General features: G+C 33.6%; 1 protein-coding gene across 3 annotated transcripts in view; it reads left to right on the forward strand.

Moving 5' to 3' along the window:
• BCKDHB (branched chain keto acid dehydrogenase E1 subunit beta) overlaps window positions 1-23,719 on the forward strand; it is a 209,550-nt gene that overhangs the window by 121,407 nt on the left and 64,424 nt on the right. For all 3 annotated transcript variants that reach the window (XM_033103559.1, XM_033103560.1, XM_033103561.1), the window contains exon 9: window positions 7,889-7,975. In XM_033103559.1, coding sequence (XP_032959450.1) covers window positions 7,889-7,975 — 87 coding nt within the window. The remainder of the gene's footprint in view (window positions 1-7,888; window positions 7,976-23,719) is intronic.

Consider the following 23,719-nt stretch of genomic DNA (forward strand, 5'->3'; position numbering starts at 1 on the left):
CTAGAGTAGTCTTTCGTAGAGACAGGAAGTGTAATGATGGTTGCCAGGGTCTGGGGGGAGTTATTGTTTAATGTGTAGAGTTTCAGTTGGGGACAAACGAAACAGTTCTGGAGATGGATGGTGGTGATAGTTGTACAACAATGTAAAAGTCTTTAATGCCACAAAAATGTACACTTAAAAATGGTTAAAATGGTAAAACAAACAACGTAACTATGGAATTTTTAGTCAGCTCGTAATTATAACCAAGAGGCTAAAGTAGGTATGTGAATTATCTGTGAATTATCAACCCCTTCCCCCAACACACAATATGCATATAATACCATGGTAACAAAACAATATTACTTGGATGAAGGTAAACTGCCTGAATTAATGAATAATAAATGTAGTGGAATGGTACTACCAATGGTCTTTACTGTTGGGACAGGTTCTAGGTTTCCCAAGTAGTGTGTAGGAGCCATTGTACTCCTACCTTTTCAATTATTTGGAGAATGTAAGCATATTTACAGTAAAGTTTTAGTTACGTGATACTTCTGCTTGCTTCCTGCCATGGTAAACCGCAAAGATGATGCTTGGAAGAGCTCAAGATGGTTCTAAGAATAGAAGATATAGAAGATACACACTCCGATTGTGTTTCAAAAGTACAGCTTAGTGTTTTAATAGTGGTCCATGTTAACAATTTTCTAAAATTCTACAACATGGAAGTGAACAGTATTAATATCCAAGTAACATGCTATAATTTTTTCTTTTCATACAAAGAAATTGATAGAGTTGAAGCACAGACTGGATACAAGTTTTTGGAAGTATTGTAAATCCTGATGAAAAATGATAGGGCAATAATAAGAATGAAGATACAAAAATAACTTGAGAAGTGGCCACTTCAATCTTTGAAAAATTGTTTTGGCACACAAAAAGGTTATATTGAACTACTAGAGGTGTTTATTATACTTTGTGTGATGTACAAGCTAATGGAAAAGGTGGAAAAAAACTTTTAAGACATTTATTTATATACTCACCCCTGTTTAATTACACATCTAATAAATGTCCACCAGTCCGGTAAAATACTTCTATCATCGTAGTGACATCCTTTTGTCAGTAGGAAAGGAAACTTACGTTCAGTACCAAGGAAAGGCTGTGTTTTCTGTGTTTGTGTATTTGTTAACAATTATGCACTAAAAAAGATGTACATAAAATTGGAAACACGTTTTGTACTGCTAACTCCTTATTCTAGAAACTATCTGTAATTGGAAATAATAGGTAGAAAGTACTGGCCCAGGGGAGTTCTTTGTCAGAATTAGAGCAATGATTAGAACTTGGTTTTTAGGACTTCCCTTTCAGTGCCTTTTATAGCATTATCAGTCCTTCTTCAGAGATCAAAGGCATCACAAAATTGAAGGCTTATCAGTGAGTCATTTAAATTACTGTGTCTATATGCTTTTAAGAACATATATTGACCATCCGGAATTATATATTAGTTATTGCGGTTAGGTAAGGAATACTCAATACTTTCTGAATTTTGTGCTCTTGAAGTATTTAGAATCTGCTGGAGGAGATAGTGTGGACATACACACACCTACCCTATGAAAAAGAATACCCTCCAAAACAAAGAAGCAAGATATTTACGTCCTTTTTCAAACTGTTTATATTTTAATAATGTATACATTTGTCCCAAAATAATAAAATGAGCATAATTTGCTCATTTTAATGCACTTTTGTCATAAGCTATGTTCTATAGGAGACACAAATAACACAAAGTCCCTGCTATATTCACATTTGTGATTTTGATTGTGGGTGGAAGGGATAATAAGAGAGATGTCCACAGGGCTATCCTATGAAGTAAATTAGTAGTGTTTTTCACCAGAGGTACAGCGGTGAGTCTTGCCTTGAACCTGGTACTTGACCTTTGTGTAATCCTGGTTTTGGAATTCATACAGTATCTTTGCATTGTTGGCTGCCTCAAATTTTATTAAGAAATGATCTCTAGGATGTATATAATGGATAAGAAAAGACATAAAAAGGTTTAAAATAAGGAAAAGCCTAGCTAGGAAGGATTGTATGAGATGAGTCTTGGGGGAGGGATAGAATGCCCCCCAATTTGGGGAAGGAAATCAGAGGCAGGAAAGCATGAGTCACATTCACTGAGTAACGATTGTCCTGACAAGACTGGAACCTTGGAGAGACTGTGAGGAAACCAGCCGGAAAAGTTAGGTTGATTGACAGAAACACATTCATCTGACATGTTTTGAAGTCGCTTTCAGAAAGATGTCCACTTCTAATTTTTGCACAACTGTTTTTACTAGTCTCTGCAGTGTTTCAGCTTTGATTGTACAAATAATTCATGCAAGAATGAACCAATTAGGATGCATGAAAAGTTCCCAAACATTTCGTGCCTTCGTCAGTATGATTTCCTCATTCTTTTCCTGTTGACTTGATTCTGTTCTCTTTATGCTGTGCTTGTCCCCTTGCCTACTTTTTCCAGATGGGTGGTAGAGCTCTGAGGATTTTGTTTTTCTCAGTTTACACCATTTTCCTATAATACCAAACATATTTGTACCTCCATCAGTAATATCCTTGCCAAAATGGACTTTTCTGAACTTTCTCTGGAGTTCGTGACTGTTTTTTTCTCTTTTAGCAATTGGCATTTCTCCAGTGGAATATCAGCTCGTGGTCTGATTCTGGGCGAAGACTGTGGTGATTGATAATAGTTGCTAGGCATATATTAATACTTTTGTTGGCCTGTGATTGTGAGGTTTTTCTGATTAATTTTTCAAGTGCATTTGGCTATTAAACAAGAACAAAAAAAGTTTCAAAAATTTAATTCACTTGTGATATTTGAAGCTAATTAAAATCATATCTTTAATGATTCTAAATTGTGTAAATAAATATTTATATGTTTTTGATTAATAAAACACAGATATATGAGTTTACTCTTCTGCTTGCATGTATTTCTAAGCAGATGTGATTTCAAAAGGAAGTGTAAAGACCAACTTTGATGTTTCTTTTGCTCTTTACTAGCCTTATATTTAGATAGAAAATGTTAAAAGAGCTATAAATTGCCTGTCCAAAGTGTTACTTTTCTACTTATCAGCAGTCAGAAAAGATGTCTAAACTTGGTGTTGAATTGCTCTGTAGGGGAGAAAAATCTTGATTTTGAGTAGGAGTAAAAAACATATATACATATATATATATACATATATATATACATAATAAAAGATATATATGTAATATATAAATATATATAATATAGTATATATATAATGTATATATGTCTCTATATTTTACTTTTTGTATGTCATTGTTGCACTTTCAGGCATGTGCAAGCTTAATGGTCTGCCTGTCTGGATTATTTTCTCCTGGAATGACAGCTTAACAGTTTTCCTGGTTGGATTGTGTAAAATGTTTAAAGGCTACATTCACTAAACCATATGTCTAATGTTTGGGCAGCCAAAATCTATGCAGTCATTTTAATGGAGTATAACTTAGCAACTCTGCTATTACCACAGACTTCTTACTGTTAAAGCTACATTAAAATATCCTCAATTTGGAGTCTATTATTTCATATTTAAATTGTTTGGGGATGTGCTGAAGTATAGTTTTGCAGGATTTTAAAAATGGATTTTGCCAAGAAACCAATAGCTTCAATAAGTTAAACAAGGACATGCTTAATCTACTTAAATGTGTTTAATAGATGTTTAACTAATTAAATTTCTTGAGTGTCTGCTATCTTCTGAGCATTGTGCTAGGTGTCCTGCCTAGATAACTTGAAGTGACAGACATTAGTAATGACGTTTGGATAGAAGAAGGACAACGGGGAACAGTCATAAAGTGGCCAAACCAGGAACAAAGTATTTTCGGGGTTCCATCGGAACAGGAATATGGCGGTCTGTCTGTCTGTTGGCCATGTCGTCCTGTGTTGAGTGTTGAGATTTTGATACCTCCTCTTGTAATAGGATACTGCTGTTTATCTGGGGAGGGGACGACTCACTGCAATAGTGAGAAAGTGAGATTCCCTGGGAGAGATCCAGGGCAGACCAGTGCTAACTGACTTAGCAGCCACAGGGTGTTTCTGCCTCACTCCTAGCCTTTCAGAATTGTTTTTTAAAGTTTTCCCGACACATCCTCTCGAGCCCTTGTAGGAAAGAAAGCCCTTTTGTGGTAAAGGACACAGAAAACAGTTATTCACAGTCCTACTCCTTAATTGGCACAGATTTCCTTGCTTCCATTTGTCTCCTCTAACTGGTGCTCCATTTGCTGAAGGCCAGGGACCTGGAGCAGGTTGGAGTGGCAAGAAGTTGAAGAAGCAGACACTGGAAAATCCAGCCTTATGTGATCTTTCCTGGCTTTGATAAGTTCAGCTTTCATATTGAAAAGTTGCTTAAACACTTAAAGTTTTTTTCAAGTGGTGAAATACATTTATCTCAGAAGAAAACTTAAAACATTACAATTGAAGCATAAATTGTAAAGTGTTATTAGTGTTTATATCTATAGTTGTTTATTTTAAAAAGGTTAGCCGCTGTCTCCAGTGAAAGGCACCGTATTAATTTATACTATCTAATCTAAGTACTCGTATGTCAAAATGCGAAATTTGGCTAGTAAAATTTCCTGGCAGTTATATATCACTGTGCCTCGATGTATGAAAATCAATTGCCTGTTAGAGTTGACAAAAATATATACTTTAATTGGAATATCTACTCGAATCACAAAGAATAGAAAGAGTAACAGTCTATTCAATTTTGTAGATTTCTAGCGAGCTCATTAGCATAATATTAACTGTGTTAATTTCCAAAATAGTATAGAAAAGAAGCTATATTCAGAAATTTTAATAAGTTAAAATTGAATGATTAAAAAGCACACACTAAGTTTAATTTATAGTATAACTTAAAAATCATTGAACTGTATTCATAGACTCCATCTTTTTATGTCATATGCTAATTGTTTGAGAGTATGACTTTGACAATATCAGCGTTACTTCTAAATTTTGGCATTTTCCAGGATTTTGATGCAATTTTATTTTATACATTTTAATACTTTTCAAATATCAGGGTCGATTTTAAGAAGCAAAAATGAAACTTAGGTACTTTAAAAGTTAACTGAGGTAATCAATGTAAAATGCTTAGCTCAAAGCCTAGCATATAGCAACTCCTGTGACATCAGTTGTTTATGATTATGATTAGTATTTCTGACCCCTTTCCTCTTGCCACACTGCCTCTCTCTCTCTCTCTCTCTCTCTCTCTCTCTCTCTCTCTCTCCCCCTCTCCCTCTCCCTCTCCCTCTCCCTCTCCCTCCCTCCCTCCCTCCCTCCCTCCCTCTCTCTCTCTCTCTGCCTCTCTTTCACTGGGCTGTATACCGTACCTTGACAATTTCCATAAACTCAGCAGTGTTTCTAATTTTCATTGTGTCTACCCTCTAGCTTCTGGTGTTTTAGAAATTTCCATAACTGTCAGTGCATAACTCCTGTTTCAAGAACATATGCTTATATAACACACACTAGGTGTTGAAGAACTTTACCTTCTCTGATAGGTACCAGCAGTTTATTTCCTACCTTGCTTAGGATCCAAGAGCTTGATGGTCAAGAGATGAGCTGTATATGATCCTGACATGCACAAGATCATAGAGAGACTGGCATGGGAAGGCTGACGCCCGGGTTTTTAATGTGCCTATTTACTGATGGAGTTTGGGACCTCGGGGTTCCCTTGTAACTGAAGTTAGTCCTAAGATACCATAAAAAACGTTATGTTTTTTGAGGAAATGACTGCAACATAATATGTATTTGTTACTTTCAGCATAAATTGAAATGCTTTCCCTTTATTTTTATTTACTTTAGACTTATTGAGAATACGTTCAATAATATACGAATACTTTTTATATAAAGTGAAAAACAAAAGTCCCTTTTCTACAGTGTCGTCACTGTCATTCCTCATGATAAATAAGTTTTGATGGTTTGGAATGAATCCTTCCAGACTATGTATACATGTCAGCTCATTATGTATAGCTATATTTATTGGTGTCCTACTGCTGTGGTGATTGTTTTTCCACAAAAAATGAGGTTATATTATTCAGCAGTTTGCTTATTTTATCAATTAACTTCTCATGGATATCATTTCAGTCTTTTTCATGGCTGCATAATATTTGACTGTATAGAAGCATCTTGATTTATTTAGACTTTTTCCTGCTGAAAGACGTTCAGAATGTCTCTCAATTTCATCTGCTTACATGTTGCATGAATCCCAAGGGTCGGAAGCTTTTCTCCTGGGTATATCTGTTCTTATTTCCCCCACCACACTGTGCAGGCTATAGGAAGCGTAGGTTGTCTGCCTAGGTTGCTTATTGGCCTTCAGGAATCAGTGCAAGGCTATCATTTGATCTTGAATAGGCCTAAACTCAGATGAAAAGTACCAGTTCTATTGTGTGGAGTTTTAAGGTAACAGCAGCATTTTTAGAGAAGTTTCCCATTTCTGTGTCTTAGAAAATTAAGATGCACTATCTAAGCTGAGATGGATTTTAGCTACCTCATCCTTATATGCTTTGACGTTGGCAGAGGTCTGGGATTCAGAGCTATAAGAAAGGTGGGATGGTCAAATCTGTTTTTTTTAATCGGTAATTCTTTAAGGACAACTTTCAGAGAACACTTTGAGAATATATTTGTTTATTCGTGATTGTAGAATATTATTGTCTCTTTATATTTCTAAACAGGTACATTGAAATTTAATTTGTGACTGTCATAAATGACATAATTAATCGTAGTGATAACATCCAAATACCAATATCCCAAGGTTAGCATTTCACTGGGGATAGGGGTCATGTTCATTAAGGTGTTCATAAAATTTTATGTTCTTCAGTCACTATTTACTTAGTAGATACAGTAACTTATTTTTGTCGTAGCTACTGGCCATATCGTGGAGTTTAACATCTGCTGGTTTAAACTGCTGCATACTTTTAAAATTCTAAACTCTAGTTGCCTAGGGTGAAGGAAAAATTTTAATCTATGTAGATATTTTTGCTTGGAAGATTTTATCTCATATTTATAAAATAGTAATTTAGAATTTAAGAAGGTGATATCAAGTTATTAGACATGTAGAGGAGAAATTACCACTTCCCTTTGGTAATATGGTAATTGTTCAAAGTATTTCAAGTTATAACTTGCTGTTAATTTTAATGTTTTTTACCTTATAGAGCTGGCATCCTGCTATGATATCATAGCTATCCTTCTTGATTATTGTACAGAATATATCATGCACAGTGTGAACAACCACACTGAGTCAGTATTCAGAATACATCCTTATTATTTGTCAGATTTTCTACGTTAAAATGGGGTTGTGGTCGTTAACTAGATTTTAATACACGTGGACGAAGAGGGATGTAAGCCTTTTACTTTCACAATGATTTTTTTCCTTCTAAGTCTCCTTGAATATTTAGTAGCTTGAGCCTTTTCTTTGCTACAGCATTTACATGCTATTTTTGTGTTTTCCTTTTCCACAAAGCAGTATTTTCTAAGATTATTTATTTATATGCAAATATACCCCCAAATGAACAAAAAAGCCCTTTTATTCTTAAAGTAATATGAAGAAAAAAATGATATTGAGAAATGAAAATGTGAAATACAGTGATTTGGTTTATAATACAAAATATTTTATAATGGAATGCATATTTAATGACATACATAGAATTACAAATCTCATTTTTGTTTTGTACTAGGATTATAAACTATTGAAAAAAATTTTAATGGCAAAAATCAAATGAATGTTTAGTTGAAAGAGAATTGTAACTTAAAATTGAATTACTAATTTTTCATTATTTATTGAATTAAAATAATTTATTTTTATTAATTAAAACTACCATCACATACTTGAAAATATTCTCTTCAACATCAGGTTTTCCTTTTCTTTTTCAGTCTGTGATCAAAACAGGGCGACTGCTAATCAGTCATGAGGCTCCTTTGACTGGTGGCTTTGCATCGGAGATCAGCTCTACGGTTCAGGTAGAGTAACGTTTTGGCACTAATTTTAACATTTGTGCAATTGCATATGTATTCCAAGAAAAAATTACTTGTCACAATATGTAAAAGTATGCACTTTTTGGAAATGCACATTTGTCACTTGATGGTCTAATTATAGTTAATGGTCTAATTACATCATCCAGAAAAGAAATTTTAAAATAATAAAGTTGAAAATTCCTTCGTAGGAAGGAGAAAGTGTCAAATGAGTTTAATAAACTAATGTCAGTTTTGTTTGCTAGGGTGACAAGAACACTTTTAAATCTGAATGTGATATTTCTCTCTTCATAAAACAAGCTTATTATGAAATATATTGATTATAAAATTGATCTTAGATTTTCCACCTTCACCTTACCAAAAAAAAAAAAATGAATCTATCAAAAGTCAATTATTTAAATTTAATAAATTTTAAAATCAACAGTTTATTAGTTTAATTAGTAATTCTTTATTATGCTATTGGTAACACTTTATAAGTGGTTTAAAATCATATTTCCTTTTTAAAAGTGTTCAGTTAAGATGCAGCATATCAGGAAAAATTACACCTTTTCATGGAGAATTTTTACTTAAAATTGGTATTCAAATTTATATCACAGATATGAATAAGATCATTTAAATGTTTCATTTCCCTAATTTTTAAAATTAAAAATTAAATGTATTTTAAATGTAAAGGATATGCATTTTAAATTCAGAATATCTTTGCAGTTTGCAAGCATTTTACTTCTCTTTACTGGTGTTAGATGACTCTATTATTAAAATACATATAAGTTGAGAATTCCTTTAAGAATATATGGTTCAAAAACTTGATATAAGATTATGATATATGAGTAATGATAAGCTTTTATTTTTAAACATTTAACCAGTAAACAATGATTTCTAACAATAAAATATCTTTAAGTTCTAATTGACAAAACTCTAAATATTTTTAAGTTAGATAAGCAAATTATGTTTATAAATGTTCTCAAAACTAGATCAAAATAATCTATAATTATATTCAGAAACAAAATTTATACTGTTATTTTTACATGTTATATATTGTCACTAATGAAATTAAGAAAAGCAAATTGAGTTTTGTAGATTTGTTGTTTTCCTATTTAGTATATAAATTAAAATTTGAAACATACTGCTTGTCATCATATAATGTGTACTTGGCATTTATTGTGCATTTTATTCATTGAGTAGCATAATGTACTAACTTTGTAAAAAGTAGGGGTTGCAAGAATCATTCTAACACCAAGATGCTATTTCAATTCAGAGGCAAGACTGGAAAAAGAAACTGGGATTTTCTGACTCCTAGTTAATATGTAGTCCATTAAACCATTTGAAACGATAGTGACTGTGGCTAATAGAACCGTTAACTTAATGGTTATCTGACAGCCTTTTTTCATTTTGCCCACTGAATGCTGTCCTATTCGTATCTCAGAAGTTTCATTTGCATTTAAATGTAAAAGCAAAACAAATAGAACATAACTTCTCTTGCGAAGTTTGCTTTCTCTAAGTGTGCTTTCTAAATTTGATCTTCATAAATTATTAGTAAGCTGCAATAGAATGTAACATTTTTCGGAGTGGGGAAGAATTAGAAAAATCGTCTAACCTAGTGTCTCTTGATCTTGATTAATACGTAGCTGGTGTTGACAGAAAAATATCTCTCAGGTCCCAAAAATACATCTTATGAATTCTAGTTTGAGGAACACCATATGATGAGTTAAACATAGTCACCATAAGCTACCACCAACAAGATCATAAACACTGTACACTGTATCAAAATCAGATCCTGAAATTGTCATAATAGGTGCTAAAAGTTGTGAGTGAGATTATCTAGAATATAATTATATTTATATCATAATATGAAGACACCAAAACAAGACACTTTATAACACTTTCAGACGCCTAAGAATATGGCCAGAGATCCTCAGGTGTCTGCTGTCTGAGAAATCCTGACCTAAGCAAACCATATTCCTTTCATAGTAAGTTTTTGTCATCCTAAGTGCTTGCGGCTTACCCAGTTTAAAAAGACAGTGGAAGATCTGAGACTTGGACAGGAAAATTGAGTAAACATTGTGTGTGTGCATGTGCATTCTGTATTCAAAGCCTCCTCCCCCCCACCCACCAGAGGAATATCGAGCAGTTTTGGCTTCATTATAAAATGTTCTGTTTTACATGTTAAAATCATTCAACCAACTAACAAGAAAATGAATGAAGGCAATAGTGTAAATTTGTAGAGGGATCTGCATTTGATATTTTGGGGAATTAGAATTTGGTTTATTAATATGAGGATGCATTTGAAAATGTTAATAGTTTTTGCTTGATTCAAATTTTATTTGCATAGATGGAAAGTGTGGAAAATGAATTTTAATAAAATATAATCGACATAGTATCCCCAAAAGCTTGCCTGTTTTGGCTTTCATGTGTTCGTAAGAGAGATTAGAAAGAGAGAGAGAGAGAGAGAGAGAGAGAGAGAGAGAGAGAGAGAGAGAGAAAGAGAAAGCTAGACACCTTGAGAGATTTTCTTCTTTTTTGGTAATAGTGATTGCATATAACTTAGAGTACGCTGAACAATAAAATCTACTTTTCAGTAATTATTTCATGCACATATTCAACTAAATGCAATGTAGTATTTATTAAGCATCTTCTTTGAAAGGCCTCATTCCCTATTAAAAGTGAAGGCCGTATGAAATTATCAGGGCCTTGGGTTGTTTAAACTGAAATCACTTAGGTGTGAGATGTTTTCACCACTTGGAAGGAGTCATATTTCTTCTATATTTACTTTTGTTGTGTGTACTTAGTGATGTTAAAAAAGATAAAACAGGGTTAAGACATTGAAAGCCAATTTTCTGGGATGGCAGGGAAAAGGTACACAGAACTTTTCATTGTTGTCTTGGAAAAGAAGTTTGAAATTGTGGATGAAAATGATCTATAATTTTGAACACTATTGATTAGAATAATTTATTGAAAAACAAAGTTATTCTCTTTTTATCAACGAATGTAAATTTTATGTGAAAGAGAGCATACACAAAATAATCTGCTCACTCCATAAGCACTATTCTGTGAAGATAATCTGGTAGCTCTTTAAAAGTTCATGGTTAATCTTACAAAATTGCTCTTAAACTTACAATATTTTAAGAGGATGATTATTAAAAATTAACTACTGTTTTTAAATACATTCAAATCTGAACGCATCATTTTCTGTTTTCCTCAAATTCTAAAGTATCACCCATATTAAAAATAAAAAATATTGAAGAGAATATAGCACTAAAAAGGGTATTCTTTTAAGATTATAGTTGGTATTTTTAGATAGAAAAATTGTATCATGCTATATAAAATTGGATATCAAATAAAGGAACTTTTTTTGCTGTGTGTAGGAATTACTGCTGTCATTACCATTAAGATTATTTTTAGTTATATAGATAAAATATAAAAAGAATGACTATGAAATATACTCATATTTTATTTACATAAATTTTCAATTTATGCCAGACAGTTCTTCCATCATACAAAGAGTTCAGTGTATGCAAGTTTGTTCATGCCTCTTGCCTTTTGTTAATAAAGCCATTTATTATTTTTAAAAATTTCAGTGCGAACATTAAGTTAGAAGTAATGTTAAACTCACAGAAGTGTTTAGCACACTATATGATTGAATATTAATTTATTTAACTTATATTTATCCATAGTTTCTTCACTTTTTATACAAATGCGTACAAAAAAATCAAAACTAATACATCGAATCTAAGGACTGCTTTGCATTCCTATTGGATTTAATTTGGAAGTTAACTGGGAAGCAGAACAAGCTGAGGTCTGGTATATTTGGCATCCCTCGGGGAGATTTCTTGGTCAGTCATCCAAAGCTTCCCTGTCTTTTCCCATCTAATTTTACATTCCCATCTGTTCTCACTTTGGGGCGAGGGAACTTTTTCCTTCTTTCATTTGACACACACACCAAAACTTGGAGATGTACTTCTTGTAGGGAGTTATGCATTCCCATTGTGTACCCTGATTTGTGGAAAAGTACAAAGACAATAGAGTTTAGGTAATTCATTGACCTCATTGTATAGTTTGAGCAAAGATTTTGTTTCAGAAAATTATATGAATTAATTTTATGTGATGTTTGTAGTCCTCGGCTTTATATAACCACAGCTTTAAAAGTAAATCTTTACTGTGCAAAAAAAGTGTTAACCTCATCCATTTCAGTACTCCCCCAAATGAATTTATATTATATGTTTTAGAACAAAATATTCAAAATAGGCATTATTTATTTAAATATCGAGATCAAGTAATTTGTGGTATTTTAGCAGCTTTTAACAGCATACTTTAAGCCTTTTAGAAACCAACCTTTATTAATTTCGAACACATTTCCATAATGATGAAATAAATCTTGACTCTGATAGGCTTGTGATAATAAAAAAAAAAGTGGTGTGTTTTTTTTTTCTTCTGGATTCAATGTTTAATAAGAGTTCCAAAAATTTTAGGGACTGGGGTTGGCTTAAAGGTTTGAATTTTTTTTTTTTTTAACACATGGAACCAATAAGTCTGTAATAAAGAGTCCAATTGGAGAGAATGGTAAGTTTCCATACCATTGTTCCATCCTTTCTGTGCGGTCCCTTTTCCTAGAATAAGAACTCAGAAGTTGTGCATACCGACATATAATTTTTAAGGTAATCATATTGTAATAGTTTGAGAGGATTTTTATAGGGTTTGCACAAATCATTGTGTAAAAGGGAACTTTCATAAATTAAAGTAAAGGAATTTTGCTTTTCTTACTGTTTCGTGTTAGGATTATACAGAAGGATTTTTTCCTGATGAACTTATTATTACTACTGAATTTGCAAGCACTCTATTAAAACATCAATCTGAAGAAGAGGGGAAAAAGGTTCTAAGTGGTCTTGAGTTTTTTAACATCATGGAAATATGTTTAATTAAAGTGACTATGCTTATAAAGTAAGAGTTATCAAATTACCCCAGTAGCAATTTGATGAATAGTTTTGTGCAATTTTATAATCCTACTTTTTTTTTTAAACCCATGTTGCATAATATTTGCCAACAACAACAGATATTGCAATTAGGAAAAATGTACTTCTCTATACTAAGCTCTATTTAGATGAAGCCAGAGCATCAGAAAAAGCAGTTTAAAGTAGAGTGTTCAGTTATAGGATGGCCTTTTTAAAATGGCATTTTGCCCTAAAGCCTATTGAATGTTCACTAAGCAGTTTCTATAGCTGTTGATAGGAACCAAAGACTAAATCTTGCAGGGATGCATCATGGATGGGGCAGCTACATCATTGTAGTTAAACCCACGGTATACACTTTTGGTCCTCCTCTTTGCCCTGATCACACCTTGTCTCCATCAATGTCTCTTTCTCCTTTTCTTATTAGTGTAAATGTGGCCAAAGTTCCACCATCAACCCTCTAATTCTCCCCATTTTTTCTTGGGCAGGCTGAACCATTTGCATGGCTATTCTTGAAATTTTCAAATTGAAAACTTTCCAGGTTAGCTCTTGAATGTTAGATTCAAAATTTCAATTTCATGTTAATTTGGTAGTGATAAAAAATGTGTATGATAAAATTGTTTATGTGGAAGGATTTTAACATGAAACAAAAGGTAGATATAGCACATGGAAATCTGTCAGTGTCTAGAAATCAGCTTGTATCAAAATGAACTCTATTCCTCAACTTTTTCTGGACCTTTTAAATTGTCTTCTTTAGCTTCTCATGTTTTATCATATTACTCTTTCTTATTTTCTTAAAACACACATCAAATTTTGTTAATTTTCTTTTGCAAACCTTCAGTAGATTGTCTTTGGCTGTAGAAATAGATCTTTATGTCAGTATTCAAGATCCTCACCTGCCCAAACCAGTGTGTCCAGTGTTACTACTCACTTCCCTTTATGACTCTAATAGGTGGATCGCACTGACCCATTGCCCATTTCCTGAGTGATAGTTAACTTTGCAACCAACCTTTAGTGAGTGCTCTGGGCACATCCTTAATTTGGTCATTTTATTCAAGAAATAAAATCCTTGTTTTAGACACACTTAAATGTTTAGTAGAAGAAGTAGATGCTAAACAGATGAGTATACTATGGCACATGCGAGGGTAGAGAAGTATTCAGAAGATTATGGAATTACAAAGTACTTATCATCTATCCCAGATGTGACAGCTGAGTCAACTCTTAGAGGATGAGTATGACCCTGGAAGTGAAGGTGTGTGGGGATTCCAGGCAGAAGGAACAATATGAATAAGGAGACAGGAAAAAGATTTGATATTCTAAGGAATAAGGTGGTTTTGGTACAATTGGAGAGGAGCACATGAAGCTTGTAGCACAAAGTAAGGGTCAGCAAGTCGGTAGGAATTAAATCCTAAAGAATCTTATATGTAATACTGAGGAATTATTTTGCATGTGTATATGGAGGAAATAGACATGACAGAGTAGAGCCAGCTCACAGAGATATAAATTCAAATTCTTCCATATAATGTATTTAAAATACACTTTATAAAGTTTCTGGAAAATAGGAAGCAGTAGGAACTAAAAAAAAAGTTCAGAATTATTATCATAAACTATATTATTATAAGGCAAAAGGGTGTCATTAAAGGATTTTAAGCATGAGATTAACATCAAAAGATTTATAATTTAGAAAAAACTCTGGCACTTATGTTGAGAGGGTGCATTGGGAGGGGTGAGGCAGGAAGTCAAGAGACTAATTAAGAAACTATATGAGTAAATCAAGTAAGAGACTTAAGGGTGTTCTAAACTGAGGACACGGGAATGGGACTGGAGAGAAAGGTGAATTTTAGAGAGAGTATGAGGGAGAATCTGAAAGAAAGACTTGCTGACTGATTAGATGGGAATCGGGCAGGGACTGAAGCAGATGACAGACAGGTGGGCAGGAGTCAAGAATAAGGCTTAGTTTGGTTTCTAGATTGGATGATTTTTGAATGGAGGTGCAGTTTCACCAAGCTGGGGGAATATTAGAAAACAGGCATACGCACATATTTTATGGAAGATGATGAATTCGGTTTAGACTTGTAATATTTGAAATGGGGATGAAAATGTGTCTTGCAGCTCAGGAGAGAATCTAAGGTGTAGGAGAAGATTAAGGAATCATCATCTTGGGTGATGACTGAGGTCATGGGGCCTGGTATTCTCACACAGGAAACCGATAGTCTTTAGATCGGAAGTTTCTGAAGAAGTGCCTGGGTATATTCATATTTAAGAGAAAGAGAAGAAGAAGAGATGTAAAGGAGAGTGAGAAGAAGTGGCCACAGAGAAGCAAGAGTGTAGGAGCGAGCCATTACCGAAGACAAGTAGGTAGAGTTTTACCATGGAGTATACGGCCAACGATATTAAATGCTTGCAGAGTTTGTCAGCTAAAGATTGATGGTTATACCTTGGACACAGCAACTGAAAGACACTGGTGACTTTGATGAAAGCAGAGGAATAGCCAGCGTGGGAGCCACATTGTGTTTGGGCTGGTGAGTGAATGAATGATGAAGATTTGAAATAAGAAAGATAGACTACTATTTCAAGAAACACGATGTTTAAGGAAAGGAGAGGGATAAAGTAGTGAGTAAAGGGTTCAGTCTCTAAATGGTATTTGCTCAGCATGGAATGCCATTTTCTCAATTGGACATCCCTCCCCAGCAGCCTCCTTAGCTTCTCCCTGTCCCTCACCATCTCCTCCCCGTCTCAGTCCAACCCCTATGCTTCAAGCCCATCTAGCAGTGGGCTTTTTAATATCTCTCAAATCTGCCCTTTGCTTTCCAATGCCCTAATAAACTCTAAAGGAACTGAGAAAAAAAAAGAAAGGAAGGAAGGAAGGAAGGAAAGAAGGAAAGAAGGAAAGAAAGAAAGAAAAGAAAACCCAACTATAAAATCTAAAAGAAAAATTTAGGAAATAATTGATATTGCGATGAGTAAGACATTTTTAGCAAAAAATAAAAAAGCAATAGGATCAGTTTTATTGTCACAGGTTAATATATCTGCGTAACATGAAAAAAATTTGAGTGACAAAAAACAAGTACAATTGATAGGAGAATAACGGAAGGTGTTGGAACACATGATGAAAGATTAATATGTATATTACATTAAACATTCTTAAATATCAATAAGGAAATAACTGCTTTATTTCAAAGGTCAGACACAGATTTTTTTTAGAATTATTATTGACCAATAAACATGATACCGTATGCCACTTATTATGGCTAAAAATGTGAATTTCAAAAATGAAATATTAATATCATTTGTTATCCATAAGAATGGCGTCTCCTAAAAATGAATTATATTTAGTATTGATATGATGGTGTAGGGTGAATGTAGAAATTGATTTATTCTTCCAGGAATCAGTTTTGGAATGTGCAGGAATTCTAGCAGTTGTCACTTTGGAGTTACACACAAAAATGTATAAAGGCATTCTTTTCAGTGCTGATGGTTTGATAGGAATATATTGGAAATGATATTAATGACAACAGGAATATAGTTGAATAAGGTATGAATGTTGTGGATTTATTAAAATTATAAAATAATAGTTGACAATATTATGATATTTGCATGCATATACTATTAAGTGAAAATCTCACTGTGGAAGCCTACATGTGTTTTACTTGCTCAATTTTGTGAAAAGGAAAAACACACACACAAATACATATGTCTAGGTACAGGAGAAAAACTTAAAAATAAAACTTCTGTAGATTCATCTTTTCTTCTCAATTCTTTATTTTCTATGTACATACATCATAATTTATAGTAATTAAAAGCTGTCTCTCCCACATGGCATGGTAAGTCTTCCAGTTCTTCCTAAGTTCTTTCAAATAAGAGAGCCCATTTTGCTCATAGAAATGATTTTTAAAATTTCATTTTTTATTTTGACATGGTTTCTTAATCATGTACATGTGAGTTTTGGGGAATTGTCATTCATAGTGACAGTTACATACTCAAATTTGTGAAGTGGGATGATTTTAAAACCAGTGAAACCCCACTGCATGGATTTGGTTATTGTGCAGGTTAGTTCTGTCCCCCACATGCATGGTACATTTTTGATTCATTGCTCTCATTATCAAAGTGAAAGCAGCATTATATTGGGATGTTCATATTATTTAAGTTTCCTGTGTTAATTGGTCAGTGATACTGAGACTAACATTACTTGCATGTAATGATCCCCTGCTTATGTTCCCTCCCTTCATTGGGTATTAGCTTTACAATGGACGGCCAGCATTCTTTCTGAAATCTTTCTGGACGGAAGCCAGTCATTAAAAAGATCATCCACATTCCATCTCTCTGGGCAATGATAAAGTGCCCCAGTTTCTCTCACACAGCCCTTAATATTTTTCCAGTCGGAAGTAGTCCCCTTTGCCTTCAAAAGTGCATTCATACCAAACCTCCCTTTCTTTGTAACTTCTGGTTTGCATTTTGTTGTGTTTTTTTGATGATGTCCCAAGACCACTCCTGTCCACCCCACTTACGACTGACTGATCTGCCAATTGGATGGGGAAAACAAACTCTGCTGGAACATTTGAAAGGAAGTGTGCTCAACTGAAAGGTTATGCTATAAAAGGGTAGTCCTTTATCACAAGATAGAAGTTATTTTCAGGAGTATGTGGATTCTGCAGTAACCTCAGTTCTGAAATAAACAGTGCCTCAGGCTCTCCTGATGTCTCACCTACAGTAGGTCCTGCACCCCAGAGTCTTTTTCCATCACATTCCTCTCTTGAAATAGCCTCATAGCCCTTGAAATATCTGCAGGTGTCTTTTTTGTTTGGTTAGTGTCCTTCCCCCAGTGGAAGGCAAACTTCATGAGCTTCATGTCTGGCTTGTTCATGCCTGCAACCTTAGTGCCTAGATCCATGCCTGTCACTAAGAAGGCGCTTAATAATTTAAATCAATTGTTGGACCCCAAGCATCACTGTTGTTAGCCATTTCTTTGAAGGAGAGGGATATTTCTGCTCATTTATGTTGTTTATAGAAATTCCTAGTCATAAAAACTGATAGACTGAATTGCTGCCCTCCCTCATACACCACCACTCCAATTTGTTGACCAAAAAAAAAGATTTGTTTTGTCCTTGTAAACTTAAAGTTACTTCAGTAATGGGCACTGATATTATATCCTTTACATTTCTGCTTCATATCCTTTTGCCAAAGAATTATTTTTTTGAATAATCTGGTGGGGCTTTTCCCCGCCGCCCCATAATTGTCAAGTGAGGTTAAAAAAGACATTTATGTAGTTATCAGTGAAGTTTCATAGAATGAATAGACTATTGAATGAGTAAAATAGACTCTCTAAAGAAAAGCATTACTTTCTTTACCCTGTTACAGTGATTTCTATTATTTGGTACCTTTAAATTGTATTTTAGCACCTGGAGAGTTGTAGTTTCCTTTCAAAGCAGTAATTCTTGAACACCTATTTGTGTCCTTAAAGAAAATTAGTATAAATGATTTAAAATATTTCATTTCCTTATTTGATGTGAAATAGTTTCTCACATGTAAAAATATATATTTGAAAATGTATAACCTTGTCTTCAAATTTTTCAAACTATTATAAAGTTATTTAAAATTTTATAAATAAGAGACAGAGCACGTATCCATGCCCTGGCCAATTTTCTTGGCCACCTTGTGCAACATTTTAGGCAAATATGGAGAAGCATATTAAATTTGTAAAGAAATGTGAGGTATGTTTTGTATTCACAATCAGTTAGGGGCTAGGCTGGCCTCCTGGAGACAGAATTAAATTTCTTAGCTAGTTTGTCATGCATCTTGGTGGATAAAGTTGCTGTTGTTGAAAGCTCATTTTATTTTGATAATTTAGTGTACTTAAATTTATAGATCAAATTAGTTTGTTTTGTTACAGGACCATCATCGCTTTTCATGAATGAGTTCACAGGTCACCTAAACATAGTTGAGTTTAAAATAGACATTAAAATAGAGATTAACTATTTCAATGACTTTTCTGCTCAGTTTGAATCTAAATACTTGTGAAAATTAAGACAGGTTACAATCAGCACTTACTGCAAAAACAAGCAGTTGAAAATGAAAGCTATGAGCAGAAATCATCTAGTTTATAATTGTTTTGATTTTTTTCAAATCTTTTAATATTAATGAAAGTATTCAAGATGTGTTAATTTGCCGAAATGTCTGAAAATTTGCAGTTGATTAGGGAAGTGTTGAATATTTTAGTTTTTTCAAGTTACACTAAATAAGGGGCTTTATTTTAATTCTTGATCCATTTGAAGAAAGATACTTTACTTTTCTGTTTCAGTCCTTTAGAGGATCATATAATGATATTCACTCAAGCTAGTTCTATATTGCAGATGGCACCAGGAGCCTATTTGTCTTCATCAGAACTATTAGGTGAAAAGTATAATTTATGACTATTCTTTTAAGAGCGTCTAAATATTTATGTTTTAAGAAGTGCCTTAAGATGACTAACATTTCAAAATCCACGTTTCTATCATCCATAATTATAGTTGTGTCATTGTTTAAAACAAGTCCTGAATATTTTCTGTCTTTTGAAAGAATTTGTTTGCCCTTTTCATAGCTACATTTCTTTCCTGGATCAATTTTAAATTCCCATCTTAGACTACAAATAGTATAAAATACTCACCATGCCTGCATTGTTAAATGCTTTTTAAAACAGACTGAATCTTGGTTTTCGCTGAGATTTTGTATTTTTAGTGTTTCTAGTACCATTTCTCTCTTTTATATTCTACTAATCTTTAAAAAATATCAATGGTTAACTCTATATTGGCAGTTAAAGAAATCAAAACTTACTCTTACCTTTACAGTTTGTTACTGAAGAATCTCCTGCCTCTGCATTCTGTCAATAAATGGATGCATTGTTTCTCAAACCATGAACTTTTCTGGGCTTGGATTTCTACCTAAGCGTGCATAGAGACCAACTTGAATGCATTTTGTGAATAATATTCCAACATGACACAACCCTATAGTTTAGTTTATTGAAACCAGCTTTCCTGTGGCAGTTCCAAAAACATAGTTCAGGTACAGTAAAATAATGAAGTACTATACAATCGTTGATAAAATATGATGGAGTGTTTTATTTTGTATGCATCTATCAATTTACCTAGTAAGTTAAACACAGTATTCATTTTAATAAAACTCTTGTATTTTACAAAACTAGGACCTGTGTTTACACTGAGTCAACATGGAAGAAGCCAAGTCCTCCTATTAGAGGGCATGACACTTGGATACCTTCTTAGCCCTTTAGGGAACCACAGTATCTTTTTTCCTCCTTTCCTTCCTTTTTGCCTCCTTCCCTTTTTTCCCTTCCTTTTGCTTTTCTTGCCAGTTTTGTCTGTGCTAGGCTTGATCTTTGCAACAAAGCTATAATTCTTCTCTCACCACAGACAGACTAAATAAGCCTTATTTTAGGTAGTTTTGCTTATGAAAGCCTTCTCCATCCTAGTAGGCAAGAATTAGAAGTGCCTTGTTATATTGGAAGCAGGTAAAGAGATGAGATTGGATGTAGGCAAATACTTTCTTTTTCACGTGGTTGATCAAAGGTGATATTTAAAAAATTATGGAATTACTTAACACCACTTAACACAGATTTTTAAAGTGGGTCATCTATTCGTAAGGAGGGTATGTGTATGTTCCTCTAAAGAATATATGAATTAACTTTTTTACTGCTAGTTTTTAAAAATGGTATGCTAGAATAGGGTGTTATATATGAAACTTCTATGGTGTTAATGTCTTCCAAGACTGTCATAGCTAACAGTAGTTTTAATCGTGCTATAAAAGGATATTTACTAAAGTTGAAAAGGGGATTCATTATGACATATAATTAAGAAAGATATGCTTCTCAAAATCTGGAATGAAGAAAAAAAAGCAAGTGGAAGGTCCATAAAACATTTTTAAATGATTTCTCTGAAGAGTATGTCTGCTTTTCATATTTTTCCTTCAGAACAAATATCCCTAAAAAAAAAAAAAGTCCCATTTTGAAATGCTGGTCATGCTACTTAAAGAAACTTGCTAAATACTTGAAAAGTTCATTTTGTGTCACTTTTCTTACTACTTGTCTTGTTACTTAAAATTGGGACAAAATACTATTTTTTCATTGGTGAAGAAGCATTTAGTTAATAATCTAAAACAGAGTTATCCCTAGCATGTTGTTAACTTCATTGTGTTAACCTCTATTAAACAGGTTATTTAAGGACCAAAGCTTGGTTTACTTGCTACCAGCTAATTAATTTGTTTTCCTTGGGGACACTTAGCCTTAATATGTTTTCTGAGTGGATAGAATTTCATGTGATATAAACAGGTACTTCCCTTGAGATACTGGGCAGGATAGGTGGATTTATCAGGTGAATACTAGTTTGTTGAAAGTCTTTTGCCTTACAACTGTGAAGCCAACCGTCTCTACTGTCTATAACATTTTCAAATTGATGACTATTTCATAGATAAAATCTAAAGTCCATTGTTAGTGGGGAAGATTTTTATTAGTAAAAGTTTGTTTTTTGATATCCTAGACATGTCCCAGTTTCTCTCACACAATCCTTAATATTTTTCCAGTTGGAAATAGACCCCTTTGAATTCAAAGGTGCGTTGCGTTCATTCCAAACCTCCCTTGCTCCTCCCTTTCTTTGTAGCTGCTGGTTAGCATTTTGTTGGGTTTTTTTTGGTGATATCCCAAGACCAGTCCCACTTAAGACTGACTGATCTGCCAGTTGGATGGGAAAAATGTGAATATCAATGGTTAACTCTATATTGGCAATTAAATCAAAACTTACTCTTACCTTTACAGTTTGTTACTGAAGAATCTCCTGCCCTGCATCCTGTCAATAAATTTATGCATTGTTTTTTAAACCACATAATAAGACTTATCTTTTCATGCTCTATGCAAGTGAAGCATTTTAAATGTAATTTTATATTTGCATTGGTTTTCATGGCCTTTGATCATCTGTATGTCAAATAGAGCCAATATCTATTTTAGGATACATTTATCTAAAGAAAAAATGTTCAGATATGTACAGTACATGACCACAGAGTTTCAACTTTCATGTCAAGCTAAGGAGAGGTGAATTGGTACAGAGTAGGAAAATGAGACACATTTCTGGTGGCCCAACTGCTAAAAAAAAGTTGTTTCTATTTTGACAAATTCCCCTTTCTTAGTGCTTGAGTAGGAAGCTTGTCATAGAGACAGAGAGGACTTATTTTTGAGTTTTGTAAGTGATCTCTTCTGAATGCCAAAAACTTATTACATACCTTTTTATTTTGCAAAATGTTTAGTTCTGTAATCGTGATGTCATCAGCATGAAACATGTTGAAGACTAGGTGTTTGAAATACTGACTTTTTTGGCAAAAGCAATAGGTTGTGAAGTAGGTGATAGAAGCATTTTGTAAATGCAGCTAGCTAGCACTATGTATGTTATATGTCAGTGTAAACCAATTTGAATTTTCTAGCTAGTCAGACTTTGAAAACAATAACCAATTCTATCATTAATTGTGCCTTTATATTTGTTTAGCTTTAGACTATATTTTGGATTTGTTGTTTTCTTCAGTTACAGGCCAAAGGGATAAAGGAAAATATATGAAGTTGAGCTGAAACAGAATTCTGCAATAAAGTGAAATATGAGCTGTACTGTGAAACAAATATTGCAATGTGAACATATGGAACGAAGCAGCATTTTATTAGAACACTCAGATCTGTGGAGTAGCAGCACTACTTATATTCACAAATATGAGTGTTAGTGTGAATGGGATGGTGATGCTAAAAAAAGAAGTAGAATTTTCAGTGTACACTGCAAGAAATGTAGACAGAAATTTATTAAAACTAGGAAATAAAAATTACACAGGGAAAAGTCTTCACGTGATATTACCTGAACTCAAAGGAGAATTCTGTTGTATCTTATGGCTTCAGTTAGTGGGATTTATATAATCCTATGTCAAGATCCTCTAGTGTTGAGGTGATGCTACTAGAATAAATCGAGCAGACAGATGGAAAAGAAAAAGGATTTTTAAAACTAGCTAAGTCCGCTTATGAGTTGTAACTGAATAAGTCTAGCAAAAATAGATGATAAAAAGACAAAAGAAACTAAAAATTAGGACAAAACCTGATTTTTTTTTTTAAAAAAAGAATCTTTAGGAGTGTCCAATGCAACTTCCCACGTCCTCCGTGCTGATCTCCCTTGATGCCCTTGAAACTTCTTTACGTGCCCATGAGTGTGCGCCCACACAAGCATACAAGTAGGACAGGCATAGGTGTCTGCATAGGAATTAGCAAGGCCTAGAGCCAGTTAGTAAAAGGCGGGACAGAATCAACTCTGCTGTGCTGAAAACTCATTTTCAAAGACTTAGTCCACAAAAAATGAGAATATTAAGAGCACTGTCTCTCTCCTCTTCCCTTGCCCCCCTCCCCTGACCCTCCCTTGTCTTATGTAATAGAAATAGAAACTCTTCAAAAATCCATATCCTTCCTGAGAAATGTCAGTCTTTTATTCTGTAATTTTGTTTATCTTCTTTTATTTACATCACATCATTTTTCTCATCAATTGATGTTGTTAATTGGCTTTTGTGTTATGATTTTTGTCACTAAGTCTACCTAATGTCCATCACCCATTTCTTTGTTTTTGTGTAGGAAAATGTACCAATTCCTAAAATGATGCCATAGACCAATGTTTTCATTATCATGCCCACATTTTAGCTCCTTAGAGCTAGTCTCTATTTTGTCTTTGCTTTTTATTATACTACTAACAGGTCCACTTAGGTGAATCGCCAAGAAAATTTGAATAGA

This window comes from Rhinolophus ferrumequinum, chromosome 3 (genome assembly GCF_004115265.2).
Source record: "Rhinolophus ferrumequinum isolate MPI-CBG mRhiFer1 chromosome 3, mRhiFer1_v1.p, whole genome shotgun sequence".
Taxonomy (NCBI): Eukaryota; Metazoa; Chordata; class Mammalia; order Chiroptera; family Rhinolophidae; genus Rhinolophus; species Rhinolophus ferrumequinum.